The following is a 24,805-nucleotide window of genomic DNA, read 5'->3' on the forward strand; positions in this document are numbered from 1 at the left end:
AAAAATTGTAGTTTAATCCATCAACCCACACCCAGGATTTAAAGTTTGTCTTTATTAACAAATTTATAACACAACTTTACTACAGTCTGAGTTCAAGATATTTTAGAAAACATTTGGTCGCTGAGGAAGACATAAATTATAGTAAGCATCCTTGTTCCAAAAGTCTGGGCCCTTCCATCCACACCAGCCCTAGATTTGGGAGAAGCGAAAGGAAAATCTTTTACAAAATTATAGGACTACATGATCAAAACTGTAACATTTTAAAAACCTGTTCTGTCCGCTGGATCCTGTAATAAGACTACCTGTATAAGTCAGAGATCTGAACTCCTGGGAAGCATGGACATTAACAGACGTGGGTCCATTTCAGGTAGAGTTTAACAAAATTTTAACTCTATGGTACTTAATCCTAGAAATTATTTTTAAAAATTCCTTATGGTAACTGTTACTCCAAATACCACATTTTCCTTGATTTTACGATGTACAATTCTGGCAGTCGATGGCAGGTGATAGTTGAACTGGCAGTCTGTTTTTCTTAGTTGTCCACTAAAGACTGTCTGGGGACCATGCCGTGCATCTTAGCTATGAGGAAATGTGTGTAGCAGGGAGAAATCTGTGCTGGCTTCTTGAGATGCCCTTCACTGTCTTTGGGCCATAATCATGCCACTCTCCATTCTTCATATCACTATTAATCCTTTCTCCCAGCAGAGAAAATTACGTTCAAACAAAATCTCATTGTAAATACAAAAGCGTATCAAATTTCTTTCAGGGCCATTGGTTTCTTTTCTTTTTTTAAACTTTTTAAATGTTTATTTATTTTTTTTAGAGAGAGACAGAGCACAAGCTAGGGAGGGCCAGAGAGAGAGAGGAAGACACAGACTCTGAAACAGGGTCCAGGCTCTGAGCTGTCAGCATAGAGCCTGACACGGGGCTCAAACTCACAAACCGTGAGATCATGACCTGAGCCGAAGTCAGACACTTAACTGCCTGAGCCATCCACGTGCCCCTGGTTTATTTTCTTAAAGACTCAGCTAATGACTAGTCTGAGTTATATCATTCTGAAATGAAATGCTTTGCTTGCAAAATACTTTTGAGGAGGCCAGCTAGGACTCTTAAAATAAATACCAGTGGGTGAGTGACAGTTACCCTAAGTAACTAGGAAGCTGCTGGGCATTCAGTCAGGGACCTAGAGTTCAAGTGCATGCTTTCTACAGAAGATAGTGTGTTAGCTCTATTTTTTAGTGTGGAGGTTGGAGGGTTCAGTAGACATGTTCTTTAATCTGATTTCAAATGCAAGTAAAAAAACAAACAAAAAATCCTCCATCAGTCGTGTTCCCCTGCCCCCAGGTAACTGCTAATTTATCTTTGAGATCTGTTTTTTATACGTAAATAAGCTTTTTACTATCTCTTTTAGCAAACTTTTTTTCTCATAAATTTAATGTTCTAAAATCTGTTTTCTTGATGAACAGAAAAAAAGGCTTATATGATCTGTTTTAATCTTTGAGGGCTTTTTCAGGTAACCAGACTCAAATATTTAAAAAAGAAGTGGGTAGAGAGGGTGCCCAAACCAGCAACTGATGGCAGTAGATAGGGGAGCCTGCTCTTTCCTTTTGAGGCGAGTGGTCTGGGAACTTCAAACGGGGAAGTTCCACAAAGGGGTAAAGAGAGGTCAGGCGGAGACAGAACTCTCCCTGTAGCTCCCCCTACAGACTGAAAGTTGGTGTCCTCCCAAAATTCATGTGAAACCTAATCCCTAAGGTGATGGTAGCTAGAAGGGGGCCTTTGGGAGGGGACTAGGTTATGAGGGCGGAGCCCTCATGGATGGCATCAGTGCCCTCATTAACGAGGCTGCGGAATCGTCCCTCATCCATTCTACCACGTGGAAGACCCTGAAAAAGACTGCTCTCTGTGAACTAGTAAGCGGGGCTCACCAGACCAGACATGCCGGTGCCTTGGATTTCTCTGCCTCCAGAATTGTAAGGCCACCCAGGCTATGGTGTTCTGTCATAGCAGCCTGAACAGACTATAAAACAGTGCTCTAGATTGTTGAGTTAAGTGAGAGTCAATAGTTCCACCGATGGCCAGGCCTTGGCTTCACAGCTCCTTCTGTGTGCCAATACGGCAAAGGGTTTTTTATAGAATCTAGGGAAATCTAACTTGCAAAGGACAGCACAGTCCTTAGAGACAGTAATCGGGAACAATGCCTTACTGGATCTATCCAGATGCTTCAGAAAACCCTATCAGGACAACTCCATCTAGTGCAAAGTTCCTCATGCCAGCCAGAAAGAAGTAATTTTATCTGTATCACACCTCTAATTAAAATAAGGTTTCTCATTGCCTAGAAGATGAAATCTAAATGCCTGGTTTCTCACAGGGCTCCCAATGACTATCCCGCCAGACACACCCCTTAAACCAGCTCTACTCAGGTTCAAACTACTGTAGTTCGGGGAACATGCCTTGCTTTCCTTTCACTGTGTCTAAGGGAGCCCTCTACAGGATCTACAACTCTACAGGAGTTCCAGCTCCCTCTTAGGTAACCATATTCTTTCTGGGGAATCCTTTTTGGATCTCCTCTGTCCTTGTAGCTAGACTAAGAGCTCTTTAAAGACCTTCTTGAATACCCCTATTGCTTTGGACAGTGGATGGCACATATTAGGTAGGTACTTCATGCTGAATGAGTAAACAGTTTGCTAAAGAAAGAGTAAATACTGCTTCCATTGGCATGTACCGGCCAAAAACATTCCATACATAGATTTAAAAGTCCAAATGTCTTGAAAGAGAAAAGCAGAATGCACTTATATCCTGTCAGTATTTAGATAGTCTTAGCATTAGCAAAAGACTTTACTAGTCTGAAATATAAAACAGTTCAGCCACACACAATGAAGCTCTTTACATACTAAAACCCCTTATCCTCAGGGCTTTAGTAACCTCATGCAGTTATGTTCTTTTCAACTTCTGAAAGTGTATCCCCAATCAATTTCAATGTTAAACTACCCAATTCTCCAGGAATTCTGCTTTAAAAAAATGACCTGGACAGAGTTAAGATGGTAGAGTATTATGGGGACCCTGACCTTGTCTTATCCCTGAAATGCAGCTAGATCAGCATCAAACCATTTTGAAAACCTAGGAAATTGATGTGAGGATTAATGCAACAATCTGCATAATTTGAGCCAGATAACTTGGCAGGTAGATGGTGCGGAGAGAAAAGCAGCAGAGCCATGGAGGGTAAGGAGCTGTTTTCATGGAGAGAGGACAGAGAGAAAGGGGGAGAGTGCAGTGTATTGGGACTGCGCCCCCTGAAAGTAGCTAGAAAGAGAAAGAGTGAAAACACTTGCAGGGGAATGGACAAGAAATCAGTTTCCCAAAACCATTGAGAGAGAGAAAGGAGTGGGTTTCAATTCCACCAGGATTCTATAAACAGCGGAGCGCACAGTCTGAAGTCTCAGAGTTCATGCCTGGCAGGCAGACAACTTAGACACAGACAGAGTAAAGGCAGGAGCCTGAAACAAAGGAGGGGTGCTTGATCACGTGTGTGAGGGCACAAAATCCCCACGCCAGAGACTAGAGAGCTGGGTGAAACCATTTTCACCTCAAGCGCACATGTGCGCACACAGGGATAGACCCCAGTGAGCTAATCAGCGCCACCAAGTTGACAACGGAGCCATTGCCAGAAGTCCTGCCCACCTGCACCCTCGAGGCATATCCTGGAGAAGACCAGGACAAATCCCTTCCACCTGTTTAAGGACTAGAGTGTGATGCAAAGTTTCAGTTTCTGGGGAAACTGGATGTAACTTCATTCAGGCTGCATTCTTTTGCTTGTTTGTTTGTTTGTTTTTGCTTCTGTTGTTTTCTTTTTCTTTCTTGGATACAGAAAGAGATCAAATTTTTTAATTTTTAATTTTATTTATTTTCCTTATTTTATTCTATTATTTAAAAATTTGCCAGTGGGCGGGGGGGGGGGGGGAGCGCCTGAGTGGCTCAGTCAGTTAAGCATCCGACTTCGGCTCAGGTCAAGATCGAGAGGGAGGAATGTACACCAAAATAAAAAACAAGAAGAAATCATGGCCAGGGATTTAATCAACACAGATACAGTAAGATGTCTGAACTAGAATTTAAAACCACAATTATAAGAATACTAGCTGGTGTTGAAAAAAGTATGGAAGACAATAGAGAATCCCTTTCTGCAGAGGTAAAAGAACTAAAACCTAGTCAGGCTGAAATTAAAAATTCTATAACTGAGATGCAATCTTGAATGGATGCTGTGATGGCAAGGATGGACCAATCAAAGCAGCAAATCAGTGATACAGAAGATAAAATGTCGATAGTACCCAAAGCAGTCTATACATTCAATGGAACCCCTATCAAAATAACGCCAATATTCTTCCCAGAGCTAGAACAGACAATTCTAAAAATTTGTATGGAACCAGAAACGACCCTGAATAGCCAAAGTAATGTTGGAAAAGAAAACCAAAGCTGCAGGCATCACGATTCCAGACTTCAAGCTGTATTACAATGCTGTAATCATCAAGACAATATGGTACTGGCACAAAAACAGACACATAGATCAAGGGAACAGAATACAGAACCCAGAAATGGACCCAGAAATGTAAGGCCAACTAATCTCTAACAAAGCAGGAAAGAATATCCAATGAAAAAAAAGGCAGTCTCTTCAGCAAATGGTGTTGGGAAAACTGGATAGCAACATGCAGAAGCATGAACCTGGACCAAACTCAAAATGGATGAAAGACCTAAATGTAACACATGAAACCTTTAAAATCCTATAGGAGAAAACAAGCAACAACCTCTCTGACCTTGGCCGCAGCAACTTCTTACTAGACATGTCTCCAGAGGCAAAAGAAACAAAAGCAAAAATGAACTATTGGGACATCATCAAGATAAAAACCTGCACAGCGAAGGAAAAAGTCAACAACACTAAAAGGCAACCGACAGAATGGGAGAAGATATTTGCAAATGACAAATCAGATAAAGGGTTAGTATCCAAAATCTATAAAGAATTTACTAAGTCAACACCCAAAAACCAAATAATCCAGTGAAGAAATGAGCAAAAGAACAGACATATTTCCAAAGAAGACATCCAGATGACTAACAGACATGAAAAAGATGCAGGGAAATACAAATCAAAACCACAATGAGATTACCACCTGATGTCTGTCAGAATGGCTAACATTAACAACTCAGGCAACAACAGATGTTGGCGAGGATGTGGAGAAAGAGGATCTCTTTTGCATTGTTTTTGGTAATGCAAGCTGGTGCAGCCACTCTGGAAAACAGTATGGAGGTTCCTCAAAAAACTAAAAACAGAACTAGCCTACGACCCAGCAATTGCACTACTGGGCATTTATCCAAGGGATACAGGTGTGCTGTTTCAAAGGGGCATGTGCACCCCAATGTTTATAGCAGCACTATCAACAATAATAGTCAAAGTATGGAAAGAGCCCAAATGTCCATCAGCTGATGAATGGCTAAAGCAGATGAGGTATATATACACAATGGAATATTACTTGGCAATCAAAAAGAATGGAATCTTGCCATCTGCAACAACATGGATGGAACTAGAGTGTATTATCCTAAGCTAAATAAATCAGAGAAAGACAAATATCACCTGATTTCACTCCTATGTGGAATTTAAGAAACACAACAGATGAACACAGGGGAAACGAAGGAAAAATAAGATAAAAACAGAGAGGGAAGTAAACCATGAGATATATTTTTTTTAATAGAATTTACTATAAAGGTAGCTAACCTAGTATATACAGTGTGCTCTTGGCTTCGGGAGTAGATTTCCATGATTCATTGCTTACATACAACAACAAGTGCTCATCCCAACAAGTGCCCTCCTCAATGCCCATCATCCATTTTCCCCTCCTCCCATCAACCCTCAGTTTGTTCTCTGTATTTAACAACCATAAGAGACTCTTAAATACAGAGAACAAACTGAGGGTTGCTGGAGGGGTATTGTGTGGGGGATGGGCTATATGGGCAAGGGGCATTAGGACACGTGTGATGATACATAAGTGATGAATCACCAAATTCTTTTCCTGAAATCATTATTACACTTATGTTAACTAACTTGGATTAAATAAAATAAAAAGAATAATATATAAAAAAGTAAAATATAAAATTCTAGAGTTTATTTTTAGTAGTATTCTTTTTTTTTAAGTGTATTTATTTATTTTGAGAAGGCGAGCAAACGGGGCAGGCAGGAAGAAAGGGAGAGAGAATCCCAAGCAGGCTATCACTGTCATTGTGGAGCCCGATGAGGTGCTCGATCTCATGAACTGTGATATTGGATGCTTAAGCGACCAAGGCTCCCCTAGAGTTTTTAAATATAGAACTTAAGATATTATTTATAACTCCTAATTAAAGCTTTTTACATAAGAAAATGATCTAATTAAATTATAAATTCACAGTTCAGAGAAACCTTTTCATTCATGTTGATGTTGACTTAGTGACAACATGATAAAAATAAAAGGCAGTAACAGTATGATATATTCATTGGCTTATGGCTGGAAAGGTTGTATGCATTTTTTGTAATTTTAATATATTTGGCAAAGAATATAGTAGTTAAAATTCAAGTTAATTATGTCTTATACTTGCCTTCTAAAGTTTTAGTATGAGTTTTCATATGTGTAAATTTGTTGCCTATAAATTAAATTTATCCCTCCTTTAACTGATATTGTAAGTATCAATGACTACTCTGGAATTTTGTCTCCAATTCAAATCTTTTATAGAATGAGATTAAGTTATATGTAAATACATTAAAAGTAGTCAAGCCTCCATACCGTTTAGTTTATTTTTGGTTACTAATACAATTATAAAGGTTATTTAATTTTTTTTTTCAATGTTTATTTATTTTTGGGACAGAGAGAGACAGAGCATGAACGGGGGAGGGGCAGAGAGAGAGGGAGACACAGAATCGGAAACAGGCTCCAGGCTCTGAGCCGTCAGCCCAGAGCCTGATGCGGGGCTCGAACTCACGGACCGCGAGATGGTGACCTGGCTGAAGTCGGACGCTTAACCGACTGCGCCACCCAGGCGCCCCTATAAAGGTTATTTAATCTACCCTCCTATTTCAATACATTTGTTTATGCAAAGTTGTAACATCTCCAAAGGAATATAATGATGAGCTGTGTGTTCCATTATTAAGTTAATAATTAAGAAAGTGTTTATAAATCTGAAGTTTTTTCTTTGCAATTTACTTTAGTTTCCTCTTGTTCTCCCTACCTAGAAAGATACTCCTTATAGCCCCAGAATACCTCCTTATAGTGTGGATCACTGCCCTCGGTTTAGAGTCCTTCTGTTAACAGCCAGTTTGCTATCTTTTGGTTCCAGGTTCTTTGCCTTGTATCTTCATTTCTGTTAAACAGATACTTACCTTTTCCAAAATAACTTGCAGATCTTCAGCGCCTGTATAATGTGGATCTAAAATTAGAAATTTTATCTGCCCGGTAATTTCGTTCCACGCCACTCCTAGTATTGTGTGGGCCAAAACTCCTCCCCCTATAACAGAGGAAATGTGAACTGTGAGAGGGCATGTATGAATCTCAACTTGCTACTCAATTGCAATTTAAAAGCACTATCTTGCCTATTAATTGATCTAATATCGCATTAGAATGGACTAGCCTATATTATAAAAGACCACAGATGATGTCAAATACACTGAGAAGATAAAATTATATCTTTAAAGACAAAAAAGATACAATCATATTTATAACCATATAAGGTTTATATTCCACTGCCACATCCATGGCATTACTGATACTGGATTTACGAAGGGCTATGCAGGGTCTAAACTCCTCCCAAGAGAACAGTCTTGTTCCTCATAGAATCATCAATCTTTAGATCGACTAATCTGATCCTTTTGACACATACAGCCCAGTGAGGTGAAGCAATCTGTACAGTGTCACACAGCCAGCCAAGTTAGTGACAGCACCATGACTTACGAGGCTCAACTGAGTGACAATGACCTCTTTTCTATACTGCTCTCAACTCTTTAAATATTTCAACACAGTTATCATTTCTCTTCTTAACCTTTATCTTTTGTTTTAGCTTTCTTCCCACCTTGGAAATTGAAAAATAAATACCCAGAGGTCAATATATACGGTATAAAAGCTAATTTTGAAAGGTTTAAAAATGACTGATTTTATGTGACATTATTTACATTAACAATACATTTTACATGTTCTCCACTCTATCAAAGGAGCCCAAGATGTCCAGAACACCTTACCGATCATTACTGGAGTTCCTTCACTCTGGAAATGATTAGCCAGCTCCCGTCCTTGAGAGGCCATTTCAGAACCTTGGCTAGAAAGAAACCATTCTCTGTCAGATGAACAATTTCTCACACTAAAGTCATTAAGGAGTTAGGGAGCCAATGTTTTCTACCTTTTTGTTTTCTTTTTTTGGTTACTGAAAAAAATACGATATAAATTTAAATACAATTAAGTGGTCAGGAACTGACCTGAGAGCAATTTAAAGCACCATAACCTCTTAAAATATTTAAGGCCACTAAACATGCTAGGAAAGAAGTAAGGAGACCCTGTTCCTTTGCTTCTGCAACTGCATAAAGAAGGGTCTGGATTTTTAACTGGGGAGTAAAAGTGGTCACATTGATGCCCAGTGGGCTCTTATGGATGGATTTAATTTTGGAAAAATGAGTTTTAAGTCCTGGGTTCTTGTCTTCTTGCCATCAGACTCAGTCTGTATTTCCTTATCTTTAAATCGGGACCAATCACCCTGCCCTGTCTACACGACAGGAGCTTTGGGACTAAAATAGACAATATCTGTGAGGCCAACATGAAAACTGCAAGATGTTTTCAAGTACGACATACTATTTTTAGGGATATTTCAATGTCCTATACAATTCGTATTTTTGAGAAGAGAGAAAGATGGTCAGATGAAGGGAGGTTATTTTTTAGATTGGACGGGCCAAGTGGTGCTAATCCTTACCTTCTTAGTAAGGCATGTGTAAAGTTTTAAGGGGCCAAAATGCTCACTTTTTGAGCACCATATGCTTCAATACTTAATCTATCATTTATTTGTTAGTATTGGTTTCCAGAGCCAATCCAAACTGCAAGTGTGAAATCAGATGAACTTGGACAAAAGCACATGCACAAAAAAGGATGGTGTTACTGTATCTACTGAGGTTGTTGTAATAGAAAATGTATTTAAAACACAAGCTCATAGGGGCGCCTGGGTGGCTCGGTCGGTTGAGCGTCCAACTCTTGGTTTCATGTCAGGTCATGATCTCATGGTTTCTTGAGTTCAAGCCCTGAATCAGGCTCTGTGCAGACTGCATGGAGCCTGCTTGGGATTCTCCCTCTCTCTCTGCCCCTCCCCTGGCTTATGCTCTCTCAGTCTCTATTAAAATAAATAAACTTAGGAAAAAATAAAACATAAGCTCATAAACAAGGAGTAAGCTACTTACGGTCATAGAAATTAATCTTATTTAACTAATATTTGCTCATATTTTAATGCTAGAATTATGGTTAAGATGTATTGGAAAAAAATGAATATATTATTTGGACACATTATTAGTTCACTGACATCTTAGAAAAAGAGCAGGAGTTACACAAAAAGGGCAGTCATAGATCAACATTTGATTTTCTCCTTTGAAGACTTTTTAAAGACTTGAGGATAAAAAAATTTGATTTTATGTAACTCCAGTCAAAGTTGACATATTCCCAAGTTTTCCTCTTCTAGGCTAAAATTAAGTCTAGACCATACAAGCATATATCACGAAATTTACTCATTGACTCAAAGTCTTCTAAAAAATAACCAAAAAAAGCTCAGGGTTTAAAAAAATGGGATTAGGGGTGCCTGGGTGGCTCAGTCAGTTAAGCATCTGACTTTGGCTCAGGTCATGATCTCACAGCTTGTGGGTTTGAGCCCCCTGTCGGGCTCTGGGCTGACAGCTCAGAGCCTGGAGCCTGCTTCAGATTCTGTGTCTCCCTCTCTCTCTGCCCCTCCCCTGCTTGTACTCTGTCTGTCTCTCTCTCAAAAAATAAACATTAAAAAAAATTATAAATAAATAAATAAATGGGATTAATAAAGCAATGAAGCAACAGGGAGGGGAGAAAGAATGTGGAGGAAGAGAAAGGAGAAAAAGATCTAGTTTTCTTATTATTTTAATAAAATGACAATCTTGGTTTGAAATGATTTCACTAATTTCTTAGCATCCTCACCTGACAAACAGTATTTTTGATGTTATTCCAATCAGTTGGTTCAGTACCAGCTGCACCTCGATAGATCCAATCCATTGCCGTGATCCGATAAATGTTGCTGGTTTGTCCCCGGCATCAACTAGAGCCTTTACGTATTTAAAATTTAAAAATACAAAAAAAATACGTATTTAAAATTTAAAAATACAAAAAAAACCATACACAAGACAGCCATTAAAAACTCTATTTAGGACCTTTTTTTCCGATTACAGGTATATATTTTTTTCCTTCAAAACAGAAAAAAGTCTGTGTGTACCATGAGGTAATAATAATTGTTAGTAGTACATTAAGGGGTCATGAAACGTACAATTGATTATAATTTTAAATGGCATGTTCTGTACCTGCTGAATTTCTCTGTGCGTTGGAATGGGTCTCTCTGTGTAGCCCTGGTGTCTGAACCAAGAGCAGATGGTCTGCAGAGATCGGTAAGCGCAGCCCCAGCCACTGTCATCCGTCCGATCCTGCATGTAGTGATGATAACTGTATATGCCCTGGACCACATGAATCTATATAAAAAGAAGAAATAGAGTAACATATTAAACTTAAGATAGATGCATATATTCTATAATATACCCAAGCCAAGTTTACTGTTCTCAGAGCTAGACTGTTACTGTAATTCCTTATAAAAATGCCTTGATAACTATAGTTGAACGTTATACCCTCCTGGCTTTTTATTAAATGTCTAAAGTCCTTACCATAGGCTGTCAGGCCTGTTAAGTCCCGCCCTCTGGCAGTTTCATCTTGGCTTTCCTCTGTTGCATGCTCTGTTTTAGGTTCAGATATGCCAGGGACAATCTGATCTCAGAGCCTTATGGTTCTCCCTGCCTGCAACACTCTTTTCCCAGTTTTGCAGCTCTGCACCCTTATTTCACTCAGGTCTCTGCTCAAATGTCAGAGGCCTTTGTGATCATCCAACCTAAACATGGCATGCTTATTCCCTCACCACCCACCTCTTGCCCTGGCTATTACTCTCTCTCCTGCTTTTTTTTTTTTTTTTTTTTTTTCCCAAAGCACTACTTGACCCATTACTTATTACTTTTTAAATCTCTGTCTAACTACACTAATATGTGAGTTCAATAAGGGCAAGTACTGTGTCTTATTTATTTCTGGGCCTAAGCTTCTCCAGCGGGCCTGGCTAATGGTTCATAGCCAGTAAATATTTGTTGAATAAATGATGAAGGAAGGAATGAACAAACAAAGGGTCCACATAATGGGACATGTGAAGAATGTTTCTCCAATTTTGTAAACCTGCCATTGATTAAAACCCAGGTATGCTATTTAAAGAGGGGAACCTGGGTGGCTCAGTCGGTTAAGCGGCCGACTTCAGCTCAGGTCACAATCTCAGGGTCTGTGAGTTAGGGCCCCACGTCAGGCTCTGTGCTGACAGCTCAGAGCCTAGATGGAGCCTGCTTCAGATTCTGTGTCTCCCTCTCTCTCTGCCCCTCCCCCGCTCATGCTCTTTCTCTCTCTCTCAAAAAATAAAATAAACATTAAAAACAAATCCTTAAATAAAGGCCAAGATCATATAACTTCTTTCTTGTTGTATAAAGCAATATTAAGCGCCTGGGTGGCTTAGTCGGTTGAGCTTCCAACTTCAGCTCAGGTCATGATCTCATGATTAGTGAGTTCCAGCCCCAACTCAGGCTCCGTGCTGACAGCTTGGAGCCTGGAGCCTGCTTGGATTCTGTGTCTCCCTCTCTCTGTGCCCCTTCCCCGCTCATGCTGTGTCTCTCTCTCAAAAAATAAAATAAACATTAAAAAAGAATACATGTTCCCCACCTCCCACCACAAACTGGTACTATCATTTTTTGGCTTAAATTAGCTAGGAAGAGGCATGGACAAATACAGAATCCTCACCCAACAATTAGACAATATATTTTCTTCTCAAGCACACACAGAAAATTTATAACTAGAACATTGCAGTAGACTGAAAAATGGTCCCCAAATGATATCTATCTCCTAATCTCTGGAACCTGTGAATGCTACCTTACATGGTCAAAACAGAAAACAAGAACAAAAAGAAAAAAGAAAAAAAGTTTGAGGGAGGCCTTTGCAGATATGATTAAATCAAGGGTCTTAACATATGGGCAAATTTGCCTGGACTATCAAGATAGGCCCTGAATGTAACCACAAGTGTCCTTGCGAGGGAGTGGAGAAGGAACTCTAACACAGAGGAGGAGAAGAGAAGGCAGCATGACCACAGAGGCTGACAGGAAGTGATGCAGCCACCAGAAGCTGGAAGAGGCAGGGATAGATTCTCCCCTAAAGTGTCTAGAAGCTGCCTGACCTTGCTGACACCTGGATTTCAGCCTACTGATGTGGTCCCCGAAGTCCTCTACATAGACATTGTAGCATATGTTCATTTTTAATAAGATTTCCTTACAAAGCACATACATTTAAAAAAAAATTTTTTTTTTAACATTTATTTATTTTTGAGACAGAGAGAGACAGAGCATGAATGGGGGAGGCGCAGAGAGAAAGGGAGACACAGAATCGGAAGCAGGCTCCAGGCTCTGAGCCATCAGCCCAGAGCCCGACGCGGGGCTCCAACTCACGGACCGCGAGATCGTGACTTGAGCTGAAGTCGGACGCTCAACCGACTGAGCCACCCAGGCGCCCCGTATATGTTCATTTTTAATAAGATTTCCTTACAAAGCACACAGAGACTCAGCAGATACTGAATAAATGCCATGACATGATGGACAATTAAGTTTCCTCTCTCGGCGGCCTGAGTTTAAGGGAATGGACCTTAAATGATGTGGGCAGTGAGCAGCTCTGAGGAGGGCAGGAAAAAATTACACACAGGCTTCAGCGATGAAGAAATGGAGGCTGAGAAAAGCAGGCCAGTTAGGATCAAAGCAAACCCACAGAAAGCAGCAGAAATGCCACCAAGGAGCAGCAGGGGCCTGAGACAGGTGGCTGCCGGTCACAGGGCTGCTAAGTTCTAGGAGGCCGGCCGAGCACGCGTTCCTGTTCTCGGATGGCCCCGAGCCCCTGCTTACTGGCCCTACTCAAACCCCGCAAAGAACCCTCCCCACACTCCACCAGTCCACTCTTACCTGAGCTGCCGTGAGTGAGGAGCCACCACCTGCAACCAGGGCCGTGAAGCACAGGAAACGTGTTGCAGGCCCTAACCAGACTCCTGCCACGGCATGCCCTGGGTAGAATACTTAGCCTACTTAGTGTGATTTCTCAGGTTCAGAATGAAAATAAATGGAACAGATGGGGGCAAGGCTTTTAAATAAGTTGGGGAATGGAATTTTAGTAGGAAAAATGTGGTACATAATACCTATACCTGACCTTTTTAGACTACTGTGAATTACTACTATCTTAAGCAATGATTATTAAAAGAAATGGGTGGTAAATTTTGTTTTAGAGACGACAGACATTATGAATAAATCCTTATAATTTCCACTGGATACAAAGAGCCAAGAAAAACCAAAAAACCCACCACTGACACTGATGATCAGTTGACTCTATAAATAATTATTAAACTCACCATACCAGTCTCTATGTTAGGTGGATTGAGATAAATGTGTGGATTTCTAATGTAACCATCTTTGTATGGTTCATCTGGAAAGTGATAAGCATTAGACCTTCTGAAATAAGGTCTGTCATGAGGCAGATTGAAGAGGTCATGTAACTCCTAAATGAAATCAGAATCAGTAGAAGAGAAAAAAGTTAAATAACTTAGATTCCTTATCAGTAAACAAACTCAAGCTAAAGAGATAAAACAAAACTAATTATATACTGGCTATAAAAGTTATCAAACACACATAATTCACTAAACTAATATAATATGATAGCATATAGAATAATAATATAATAACAAACTAAAACCAAATGAGAGTTATTTATGTTTTTCTATGGATATGGGTAAAAATGGGAAGGGAACGCAGAAAAAATGAAAATGCAGTTGACCCTTGAACAATGCGGGGATTAGAGACACTGACCCCTCAAAAACTGAATAGCCACTGTTGACTGGAAGCCTTATAAACACATTAATGATTAATACATATTTTGTATGTTATATGTATCGTATACTGCATTCCTACAATAAAGTAAGCTACAGAAAAGAAAACGTTATTTAGAACATCGTATGGAAGAGACAATACATTTATAGTGCTGGATTGTATTTACTGAAGATAATCTATGTACGAGAGGATCCCTGCACTTCAAACCCGTGTTGTTCAAGGGCCAGCTGTAATTTGTCAGAGTGAGAGAAGTAAGATAATTTCAAATTAATTATTTACTATAACACAATCTGTTAAAACACATCCAGGCTAAAGACTGGTTTTGAAACAGCCTTGCAAATGAGTAAATTATAATGAACAATAATAGAATTATGGGACAGTATTTTGAAAAATCATGCTTAGAGTGCTTCACAAACACAAGGGGTGGTGATTAAATTATGAAGTAGAAATTCGGTGGTAGGAAACCAACCAATATGGCATCAAAATTAAAATGCACATACGTGTTTAAAATGCAAAATTTTCCCAACTGTATAAAAGTGTGACAGTTACTTTGTAAAGTCCGGCATTTTCCTTTTTTGTATCTCCCACGTATCTTGCAGTTTGAATGGGATGACGTGGTGCCTTTGCAGGTCAATTCCGCCAGCAACACTTACAGAGGGTGCAGAGGGTTACAGTATGACACCTCTTCCCAGGGGGATGAGGAAGATGTTCCCACAGTATAATTGGATGGGTGCCAGGCAAGACCAGACATCAAAAATATGCATTCCAAAACCAGTCATTTCATCAATCTCAGTTCTTTTAATGCTGATCATGTTTTCTTCAAAATACCTCTAGTGAAACCCAAATAACGGTGGAACATGGGGGATGAAGTATTACTAAAATCCTAATTAGAATTAGCATAAATCCTAACTTCCCTTCTCTGACTGTAATCTTGTCTCTTTCACAAATCTTAAAATAACAGAAGGGGAAAGCAGTTTATTTCTAAACACTCATCAGCAGCTCCAGGCATGTAAGTATCTCTTCATTTCTGTACTTTGTTATGGAAAAATTTCACAGAACATATGAACCACACTGAATGTACGAAATCAAAATGTTACATATGGTTTAGCATTTTTTCATTAATACCACTTTTTAAAAAGTTCTATGTGAACAGAAATTACATAACATGTAAAAATAACAGTCTGCTTCCACACTTTCCTCTTAAATCACAAAATAATTTCCATTGATTAGAAATGTTTAAGTAAAAACGAAATGAGTCATGGTCATATTTTCTCTAAGAACAGGTGAATTGGTTTTACCTTTCTATAGGACTGCAGCTGACCATCTGGAATTCCTGATGGATATGAAATTGTTTTAAGATTTTTTTCCCCTGGCAATAAAAAGTGCAGTGGTTCAGGAACCACAATAGATGTTCCTTTCATATATTTCAAAATGCACTTCTCCATATCAGTTAGTTGATTATGAATTGCATCAACTAGAAGTTTACGAACTCTGTGGAGGGAAATATTCAAGGGCATTAACGAAAGTTATAATGGCTATGAAAAATGAGAGTGGAGAGTAAATACATCTCAAATACAGTAAAACACTTGATTGGACCAGGTTTATGAAAGGAAGTCTAAATTATGCATAGTGAAGTAAACTGTGTATTTCTGAGTATAGGTAAAGGGAAAACCCTTTAGGTTTTGCACACTACCCTACATCCTCTAAATAAACATTTACTTACTAGATGACTCAGTTTAATAATAAGCAAGGAATAAATCACAGTAAAAGTTACAACAATCCTGGATATGCCTATATGATATTTAAAAACCGACTCTGATTACTTTGGGGAGGAGTGCTCATTCAAATGCAGTAGTAAGACAAAATACTTACTTTCCCCAGGTTTCTTCCGGAGCAACAGATAGAACTACATCAACGGGTAAAATCATACTAACGTAGTGGTGCCCCCCGCTTTCTCTTTCAATGATGGGGGTTACGGCTCCCAAAGAGGTTGACATTTCCAGCATAAGATCTATATTTACTATTTGATGCTATAAAGATAAACAGTAATAGTCAACCTATAGCACATTGAACATTAAATATTAAGGGCAAGTAAAAGGACTTTTTAAGGGCCATATAAAGCTGTATGACAGTAAATTGTTTAAAAGCACAAATCGTAGGGGTGTCTGGGTGGATCAGTCAATTAAGCGTCCAACTCTTGATTCTGGCTCAGGTCAAGATCTTGTCTGCGCTGAGTACAGAACCTGCTTGGGATTCTCTCTCTCTCCCTGTCTCTCTGTCCCTCCCCCGTATTCTCCCTCTCTCTCAAAACAAACATTTTAAAAATGAATAAATAAAAGCACAAATCTTATCTTTAAAAAAAAAGTCTTCTCTGCTTCAAAATAATCTGAGGGAAGGTGGAGAGTGAGTGGGGATGAAGATGAAATCAGACTGACCATGTGTGGATAAACATTTTTTTTAAACATTTGTGTGTGTGTATCTGGGTGTGTGTGTGTGTGTGTGTGTGTGCGTGCGCGCGCACTGATAAACACTGAAGCTGACACAGCTTCACCAGTATTCATACAGTATTCTCTCTACTTTTTTAGAGATTTAAAGTAAAAAAAAAAAAAATCAAATGAACAAGATACCAAAGGAACTTTTAAACATACGTTACAACTATATTCCCCTGGTCTAAAGACACAAAGAACTATAAACAAATATTGAACTCTTATTAGTAGGTTTGATTTTGACAGGGGTATACAATAACAACTCTGAAGACACTTTCTGTTTTGAACAAATCTGGAAAAATATTGAGGATACTGGAAGCTAGGTTTCTCACTGGAAAACATTTATGAGCCGTGTGAGGTAGGTGTAGAATTGGAAATACAAATAGGATTTACATAGATGAAGAAATGGAGAAATGGCTGATTCCCGAGCTGGAACAGGGACAGTACATGATGTGCCTAGAACACCTTGGGGAATGAAGTAGGAAGTATTCAAAAATACAGTGTCAAAAGGACATTGGAGCTAGCTTAAGGAAGCTTCCATTGGCTAAATCTTATAAAATGTGAGCATCCAAATAACTAATGAGAGTAACAGATTGTAACTCATGGCATAAAATGGGAACCTATGCTTCCATGTTTATAATAAATTAAAGAAAAGCAAAGCTCTTCATTATGGTATAATTTCATGTAATAAATGTGGAAGGAAATGATAGAAAATCACCACTTTGCAACCATCAGGTTAATGTTGGATTCAGGTAAAAATTACCAATTCCAACTGAAGTGGTGAGTAAAACTTTGGTAAGGAATAGGATACGTAAATATAGCCTCAGAAGATACACAAAGTAAGCCTCACTTAACTACATATAAGGGAAAAAATAGTGTCCTCACAGAGAAGAAAACCCGCAGACACTGCATTAAGTAAGCGATCAGAGTTTTAACATCAACAATAGCAGAAGACTCTTTAATATGATATACTGAGGGGGACGTGACATTACTTCTGCCATATTCTTACCAACAGTGTACCACCTGAATCTAATCACGAGGAAGCCTAACACATCCCAACTGAGGAGCATTCTACAAAATAACTGACCTGTACTACTCAAAATGTCAAGCTCCAACTACTGGTAATTCTCAAATCATTTGATCGACAGCCCAGTTTTTTTGTACATTCCATATTTGTAAATCCAACAGCTCACGAGGACATCTCATTGGTGTCTCAAACAACATGACCGAAACTGACCTCATGTCCTCCCCTTCATCCATCTTTACCCAAGCAAGAAACTGGGCATCCCATATCCAATTCGTTTCCAAGCATAATCCATTGCATCCCCTAGATATCTCTTGTCTCCACTCCCTCCTCTCCATTACCATGGCTGTGGGTTTAGTTCAGCTTCTTCTGAGGTGGCCCCTGCCCACCTCTCTAACCTCATGTCATTTTCCCGTAACAGCCTAGAAAAACACTGCAGTCATGTTAACTTGATACAACTTCCTCCCTTAAAGGAGCTCCACTTTTCACGTCCAGTATCTGCCAAGTTTGTGGCATATGGCAAGTACTCAATAACACTGGTTCAAAAAAGCAACAGAACCGGGGCGCCTGGGTGGCGCAGTCGGTTAAGCGTCCGACTTCAGCCAGGTCACGATCTCGCGGTCCGTGGGTTCGAGCCCCGCGTCGGGCTTTGGGCTGATGGCTCAGAGCCTGGAGCCTGTTTCCGATTCTGTGTCTCCCTCTCTCTCTGACTCTCCCCCGTTCATGCTCTGTCTCTCTCTGTCCCAAAAATAAATAAACATTGAAAAAAAAAATTTAAAAAAAAAAAAAAAAAAAAAAAGCAACAGAACTAAGAACAATATGAAGAAAAGTAAATTATTTCTTACTATCTCATAGCATAATGTGTCACTATCATGTTTCAGAACAATTCCGTTTTATTTATTTTTATATAATTTGTAAACATACTTGAGTTGTATACTTTTTGTGGGAGCAAAGAAAGCATCGAAGAAAACCTTTAAGATATGTATTAATATGGAACAAAAGCTTCGACACATAAAGCAGAAATATGACCTCTGGAAAGTCATTTACTCTTTCTGGACCTCAATAATCTGACCTGTGAAAAATAACAGAGTTGGATTAAATAATCTCTAATATCTCACTCCACTCCAAATTCAAGGATTAAACATTTTTAACTGAGAAGACAGGTGATTTGCTTACCATGTCCGATAACCTTTTGTCTTTCTTTCTCATAAATTTTCGTTTTGTATCTTCTTCCTGTTCAAAGCTAAATTTTTAATACACAAAGATGTTTATAATGTGCAGTGATGTTCTGAAAACATTTCTAGCAGTTTTCAAACATACTCACTGAATAAAGCGCATTATGGTCTTACAAGCAGAACCGTCAGCCAACTCTCCTGGGATGGTGTTTATGTCACTGTTGGGCCATATGTACACCGAACTGTGGCAAATTTTGAACACAAGTGCATTTGAAGAAAGCTTGGTTGACAGGTCACTTAGCACATGTTTTAGTGCTTTCTTGATAAATATTTCTAAATTAAAAGAACATAAATAGAAGTTATTAAGACGAATTTTAAGCTTTTCAACACGAATGGTTCTAAACACACAAAAGTAGAGCAGAGTAAAACTGACTCCCAAGAACTATTCCCCAGATTCAATAAAAAAATCATTTTGCCTTTATTTCTGAAAAATTGAGATAAAAGTCATTGACCACAAAAATCCATCCTTTCAACATGTACAACTCACTTGATTTAGCATATTGACAAGGTTTTACAACCATCACTATCTAATTCCAGAACACTGTCATCACCCTGTACTTAACCTGTACTTAACAGCACTCATTCCCCGTTCCCTCTGCACTTACCCGTGGCACCGCTAATCCACTGTCTCTATAGATTGGCCTATTCTGGATACTTCCTACAAATGGAATGACACATCATGCGTCCACGTCCACCTTTCACCCAGTATAGTATTTTCAAGGTTCATCTATATTGTAGCATAAATCAGTACTTCATTTCTTTTTATGGCCGAATAAAACTCCCTTGTATAGATACCACATAGTTTGGTTATCCATTCAAAGCGGAAACACATTTGGGTTGTCTCTTTGCTTTCTGGCTCTCATGAATAATGCTACGAACGTTTGTGTGCAAGTTATCGTGTGGATGTTTCCAACTCTCTTAGGAAGTGCTTGCTGTATTCTCTACCTAGGAGTAGAATTGCTGGGTCATAGGGTTAACTCTACATTGAACATTTTCAAGGAGCTGCCAAACTGTTTCCAAAGGAGCTGCACCATTTTATATTCCCGCCAGCAATGTAGGAGGATTTCCTTTTAATTTAATACAATTTTGGAATATGTAAAACATTTTCATGGTTCAAGAAGATATATTTAAAGAAGATACTATATACTTGGCCTAGCTTAATACTCTTAAATCCTAAACCTATTTAACCTTGTGATTACAATATTTATTTAACTATTACATTGATATCTTGATAAATAAATACCTTGGGGTTGTGGTAGAGAAAAGATTACTTGTAACAAGTCAGATTTTAAGACATCTTGATCTGTTTCAGAAAGCTGAATTTAAAGATTTTCAGCTGCACTACAAAAGATAAACTTAATTCCTCGATTATCTTCTGTTTATCCCTGAAGGTCCATGAGGTAATGTAATCTAAAAAAATTGTGAAGTCTTTAAAGTTAAGTACCTCCTTCTTCTATATATTCTCATTAATGATTCTCTTCTTTGCGTGTTTGAAAGACTGATATAGTAGGAATATAATAAATCAAAAGACAAGCTCAAATACATTAATTACTAGGTAAAAAGCATCTACAGTGTCAGAAAGAACATTATGCATTCTTTCCCTTCCTATTTCCATGGAAACGATGGCCAGCTAGTGATCTCCTTCAAGGAACTTAGCACTTTTCATTCCTTATCTTTCTGAACTTCTCTTTGGCTTCTGACACCACCCATCATACTTTTCATGAGTGATTTTATTTATTATCGTGGTGTGGCTTATCATCCTTCAGAGATATTCTCGATCTCCAGTCCTGACCACTCTCCCTTAAGTTTTGCATTCAAATTACCAAATGCCTGCTGGGAATCTGCACTTGATTACTCTGGCATCTTATATGAAACACATCTCAAATACAACTCCTCATCTTTCTCCTCTGATATTCTTTACCTCCGTTTGTGGCCTTAGCCCAAATCAGAAACAGGAAGACATCCTAGAATTTGCTTTATACAAACTCTGCTGAGTTTTCCCCCATAGAATTCTTGTACCATTCCCACACAACATAACCTTGAAGAGAGTGGGCTGTGGAGACTCAGGGTTATGCACAGGTGCAAGTCTGCGATGCATAAATCTGGGTGCCTCATTTACATTGTGCTCATTTATATTCATATTTATAGTGACAATTTTTCACCAGTGGGCAGTGAACTTTTTTAAAAAGGGGGACATCTTCCTAATTTGCCTAGAGGAACCTTATGGGCTAGTGGTGGTGCTGGAACACAATCCCTAAGTTTAAATCCAATTTATATAAGTTACTAACCATATGATTTTAGTTTATTCATCCTATCTCTCACTTAGTTTCATCTGCAAAATAAAGAGAATCTTGGTATATTTCATCATCAATTTTATAATAAAAAAAGAGAAGTTTTTTTGTTTTGTTTTTTGTTTTTTTGTCAGACCTACCATTAGCAGTAGCTAGCTGAAAAGCTAGATCAAGGCCTCCTCTTATTCTGAAGAGTACATCCACAGTCTCTGAAATCACCTAAGACAAAGAGAACCAAAATTCCATCGTAAAACAAAACAAACTCATCCTCATACAAATGAGACTGTATCTGAGATTGGGCTAAGGCATTAATTAACCTGTATTCTTCAAATTATTTCATGAGTTAATTCTGTTTTTTGCAGAAAAACAAAACACCCTAAATTCTAAATCAGGAGTTCTTAATCTTTGTTCCACATTGAAGTCACCTGAGGAGCTTAAAGTACTTACACCCGGGCTGCACCCCAGCGATTGTGATTAAATGATCTGGGACGGTCTAGGCACAGGGATATTTAAAAGCTCCTCTGTGCCAGTGATTCTAATATAAAAAGGTTGAGGACCACTGATTTAAAACAGTATTTCCAAATTATGGTCTTCACAACGAGTTTAAGAATGACATGAAAACATCAATGGTGAAGAACTAGTTTAAGAACCGGACAAGAACGATGAATCTAATATGATGACAGTGGTGGTCAAGACAATGAGAGTAAACTGACACATCATAATGGTGGGGATGTGAACTGTAGAACTCTTCTTCAGAGGGCAATGTGGCCATAAGAATCAAAAGTCTTATACTCAAATTCTCGGCCTAGTGATTTCTGCATTCAGAAATTTAGTCTAAAGAAATTTGCAGAGCACACAAAGGCCCCGGCATAAGGATGTTAAACTAAATGTTAACAGCGGGAGATTGGGGAAATAATTACGAATACTATACAGTCATGAAGAATCTCTATGCTTTAGAAGAATATTTAGTAGCATAGGAAAATCTTGCACCTTATAAAGGGAAAAAGCCCATGTGAAATGGAACCTATTAGTAGTTCCTAATATGAGTTTATATGTTGAATTTCGAGGAGTTGATGACATATGACAAATGACAGGTATCATTTTGTGGGGAATGGGGAGAAAAAGAGGAAGGGAATTTCTGAGATGAGGTTTCAAAGCTTTCATCAGATACTCAAAATAGGTCCCAAACAGGCTGAAGAACCACACTACACATTACGAACCCTATTTTAAAATAAATGAATAGATACTAGCATTTATTGAGCTCTTAAACTGTAAAAGTCACTATGCTAAGTGGCCAGACAGGTATTAACTCTCATCCTCAGAACATCATGAAGTAGGTACCATTACCATTTTTCTCTTTACAATTCCCTCCTCACATGTTTAAAAGGGTGATTGTTTTTATTTATTCCACAAACTAACCTGTTGAAAGGGTATACCCTTTGCCCCAGTTCTATTTCTGGAATTTGTGCTAAGGAAATAATCGAAGTTCAGTGAAAATGAGCTTCAATGTTGTCCACTTAACATACTGTTGTTCATCATAGCAAAAAAAATTTTTTTTGGAAGCCACTTAAATAGTTACCAATAAGAAGTCAGTTAAATAAAGAACAATACTACCATAGAAAATTTTAGGCACCCATTTGAACAAAAAATACTTAATGACAATGCAAGATACCGAAAAAGAAAATTTAGAAAGACAGGCAAGGGCAAATTTACACTATATGATTTTGCACAAAGTAACTAGTCACTCAGTACTTTTGTACTGTTCTGTAAAATTGGAAAAAAAACCTATTTCATAGGGTTGTTGTGAAGATTCCACAAAAGATCTTCAGTGAAAGGACTAGGATCTCCCTAGGCTTCTGAACGGAGATCCTCTCTGAAGAAATAACAGTTAAGCTGAGATGTGAAGGGTAAGTAGGTGTGAGTATTAACAATTCCAAAGGAAAGATGGGGGTGTAGAGGGGAGAACCCATTCCAAGCAGCGGCATAGATTGGTGAAGATCTGCTTCAAAAATTTATTTATTTTTTTTTTAATTTTTTTTTCAACGTTTTAATTTATTTTTGGGACAGAGAGAGACAGAGCATGAACGGGGGAGGGGCAGAGAGAGAGGGAGACACAGAATCGGAAACAGGCTCCAGGCTCTGAGCCATCAGCCCAGAGCCCGACGCGGGGCTCGAACTCACGGACCGTGAGATCGTGACCTGGCTGAAGTCGGACGCTCAACCGACTGCGCCACCCAGGCGCCCCTGATCTGCTTCAAAAATTTAAAAGACTGTCACAGATGGTTAGATCTGATGGTGGCAAGGACAGGGATGGTTGCAGTAGAGTGAATGACAATTGACAGCCATGTAGGAGTAAGAATGCATAGGATCTGATTTTTGATCAGATGTGCAGGAGTTAAGAGGAAGGTGTCAAGGAGGATTTCCAGGTTTCTGGCATGCACAACACGCTGGGTGTCGGTACCATTTACCAAGCTGGGGATCAGTGGAGGAAGAGCGGTTGTGGGATGCCGGGAGGTGGAAATAATGAATCAGTTTTGAACTTGCGGAGTTTGAAATACATATGAATTGGGGAGCCTGGGTGGCTCAGTCGGTTAAGCCACCGACTTCCGCTCAGGTCACGATCTCACAGTCTGTTAGTTCCAGCCCCACCTAGGGCTCTGTGCTGACAGCTCAGGGCCTGGAGCCTGCTTCAGGTTCTATGTCTCCCTCTGTCTCTGCCCTTTCCCCGCTCATGCTCTGTCTCAAAAATAAATAAACATTAAAAACAATTTTTTTAAATGAAATACATATGAATTATCTGAGTGAAGGTACAACTAGTAGATCTGCAGATGTAGAGCTCGGAATACAGTTAAAAAATTAGTTTAATGTTTACTTTTTTATTTTGAGAGATAGGTGCGAGCAGGGGAGAGGCAGAGATAAGAGAGAGAGAATCCCAAGCAGTCTCTGCAGTCATCGCAGAGCCCTTGCGATCTGACCTGAGATCATGACCTGAGCAGAAATCAAGAGTGACACGCTTAACTGACTGAGCCACCCAGGCGCCCCTGGAATCCAGTTGTAAAAGCTGGAGATAACAAATTTGGGCCGTCTTTAAAGAAAGTTACTCGTATCTTTCCCGGGTCCAATACTTCTTCAAACCTTCAAAAACGCCTAATATAATCCCTCGTTCTCAAAATGCATACACAAGAAGGAGGCGCGGGCAGCGCAGATCCTAACGTTGAGCTGGGGTATTCCAGGTAGTGTCGGGCAGTTGTCCCCCGGCTGAGACCACGGAGTTCGCAGCTGCCACCGTGGGCCCTGGCAGGACCAGCTCCTTCCAAAGGCTGTGGAGCCATGGAGGCTACCGAAACCCGAGGGGAAACACAAGCGGCGATGGCGAGCAGAGGTACTCACCATGTCTGCGACGTGGCGAAGACAAGGACTCTGACGTCTGCCCTAGGGCTCAGCTCGCTGGCCCGGAACTGGTGTTTCCAGGGACGGGGCCTCGGAAGGCTGACTACAATTCCCAACATGCCTCGCAGCAACGTCATGGGGGCGTATCCCATTACATCTCGCGGGGG

General features: G+C 39.4%; 1 protein-coding gene across 1 annotated transcript; it reads right to left on the reverse strand.

Moving 5' to 3' along the window:
• Positions 1–32: 32 nt before the first annotated feature.
• On the reverse strand, positions 33–24,747 carry UFSP2 (UFM1 specific peptidase 2). The gene is made up of 12 exons (XM_043558687.1): positions 24,639–24,747; positions 21,389–21,467; positions 19,047–19,230; positions 18,899–18,965; positions 16,085–16,242; positions 15,511–15,703; positions 13,738–13,884; positions 10,580–10,744; positions 10,203–10,327; positions 8,246–8,322; positions 7,394–7,518; positions 33–189 (listed from the first exon to the last, which is right to left on the reverse strand). Exons 1-12 carry the CDS (start codon positions 24,639–24,641, stop codon positions 103–105), a joined length of 1,410 nt encoding a protein of 469 aa, XP_043414622.1. The 5' UTR covers positions 24,642–24,747; the 3' UTR covers positions 33–102.
• Between the last annotated feature and the right edge of the window lie 58 nt (positions 24,748–24,805).

Source organism: Prionailurus bengalensis, chromosome B1 (assembly GCF_016509475.1).
Source record: "Prionailurus bengalensis isolate Pbe53 chromosome B1, Fcat_Pben_1.1_paternal_pri, whole genome shotgun sequence".
Classification (NCBI taxonomy): Eukaryota; Metazoa; Chordata; class Mammalia; order Carnivora; family Felidae; genus Prionailurus; species Prionailurus bengalensis.

What these genes read in the sequence shown, in the direction of transcription:
- UFSP2 (XM_043558687.1), bottom strand. An exon ending in TCAGCTAGCTACTGCTAATG is followed by an intron (nt 19,231 to 21,388) that starts GTAGGTCTGACA and finishes CTTTTAATTTAG; the next exon opens with AAATATTTATCAAGAAAGCA. An exon ending in CGCACAGAGAAATTCAGCAG is followed by an intron (nt 10,328 to 10,579) that starts GTACAGAACATG and finishes AAATACGTAAAG; the next exon opens with GCTCTAGTTGATGCCGGGGA.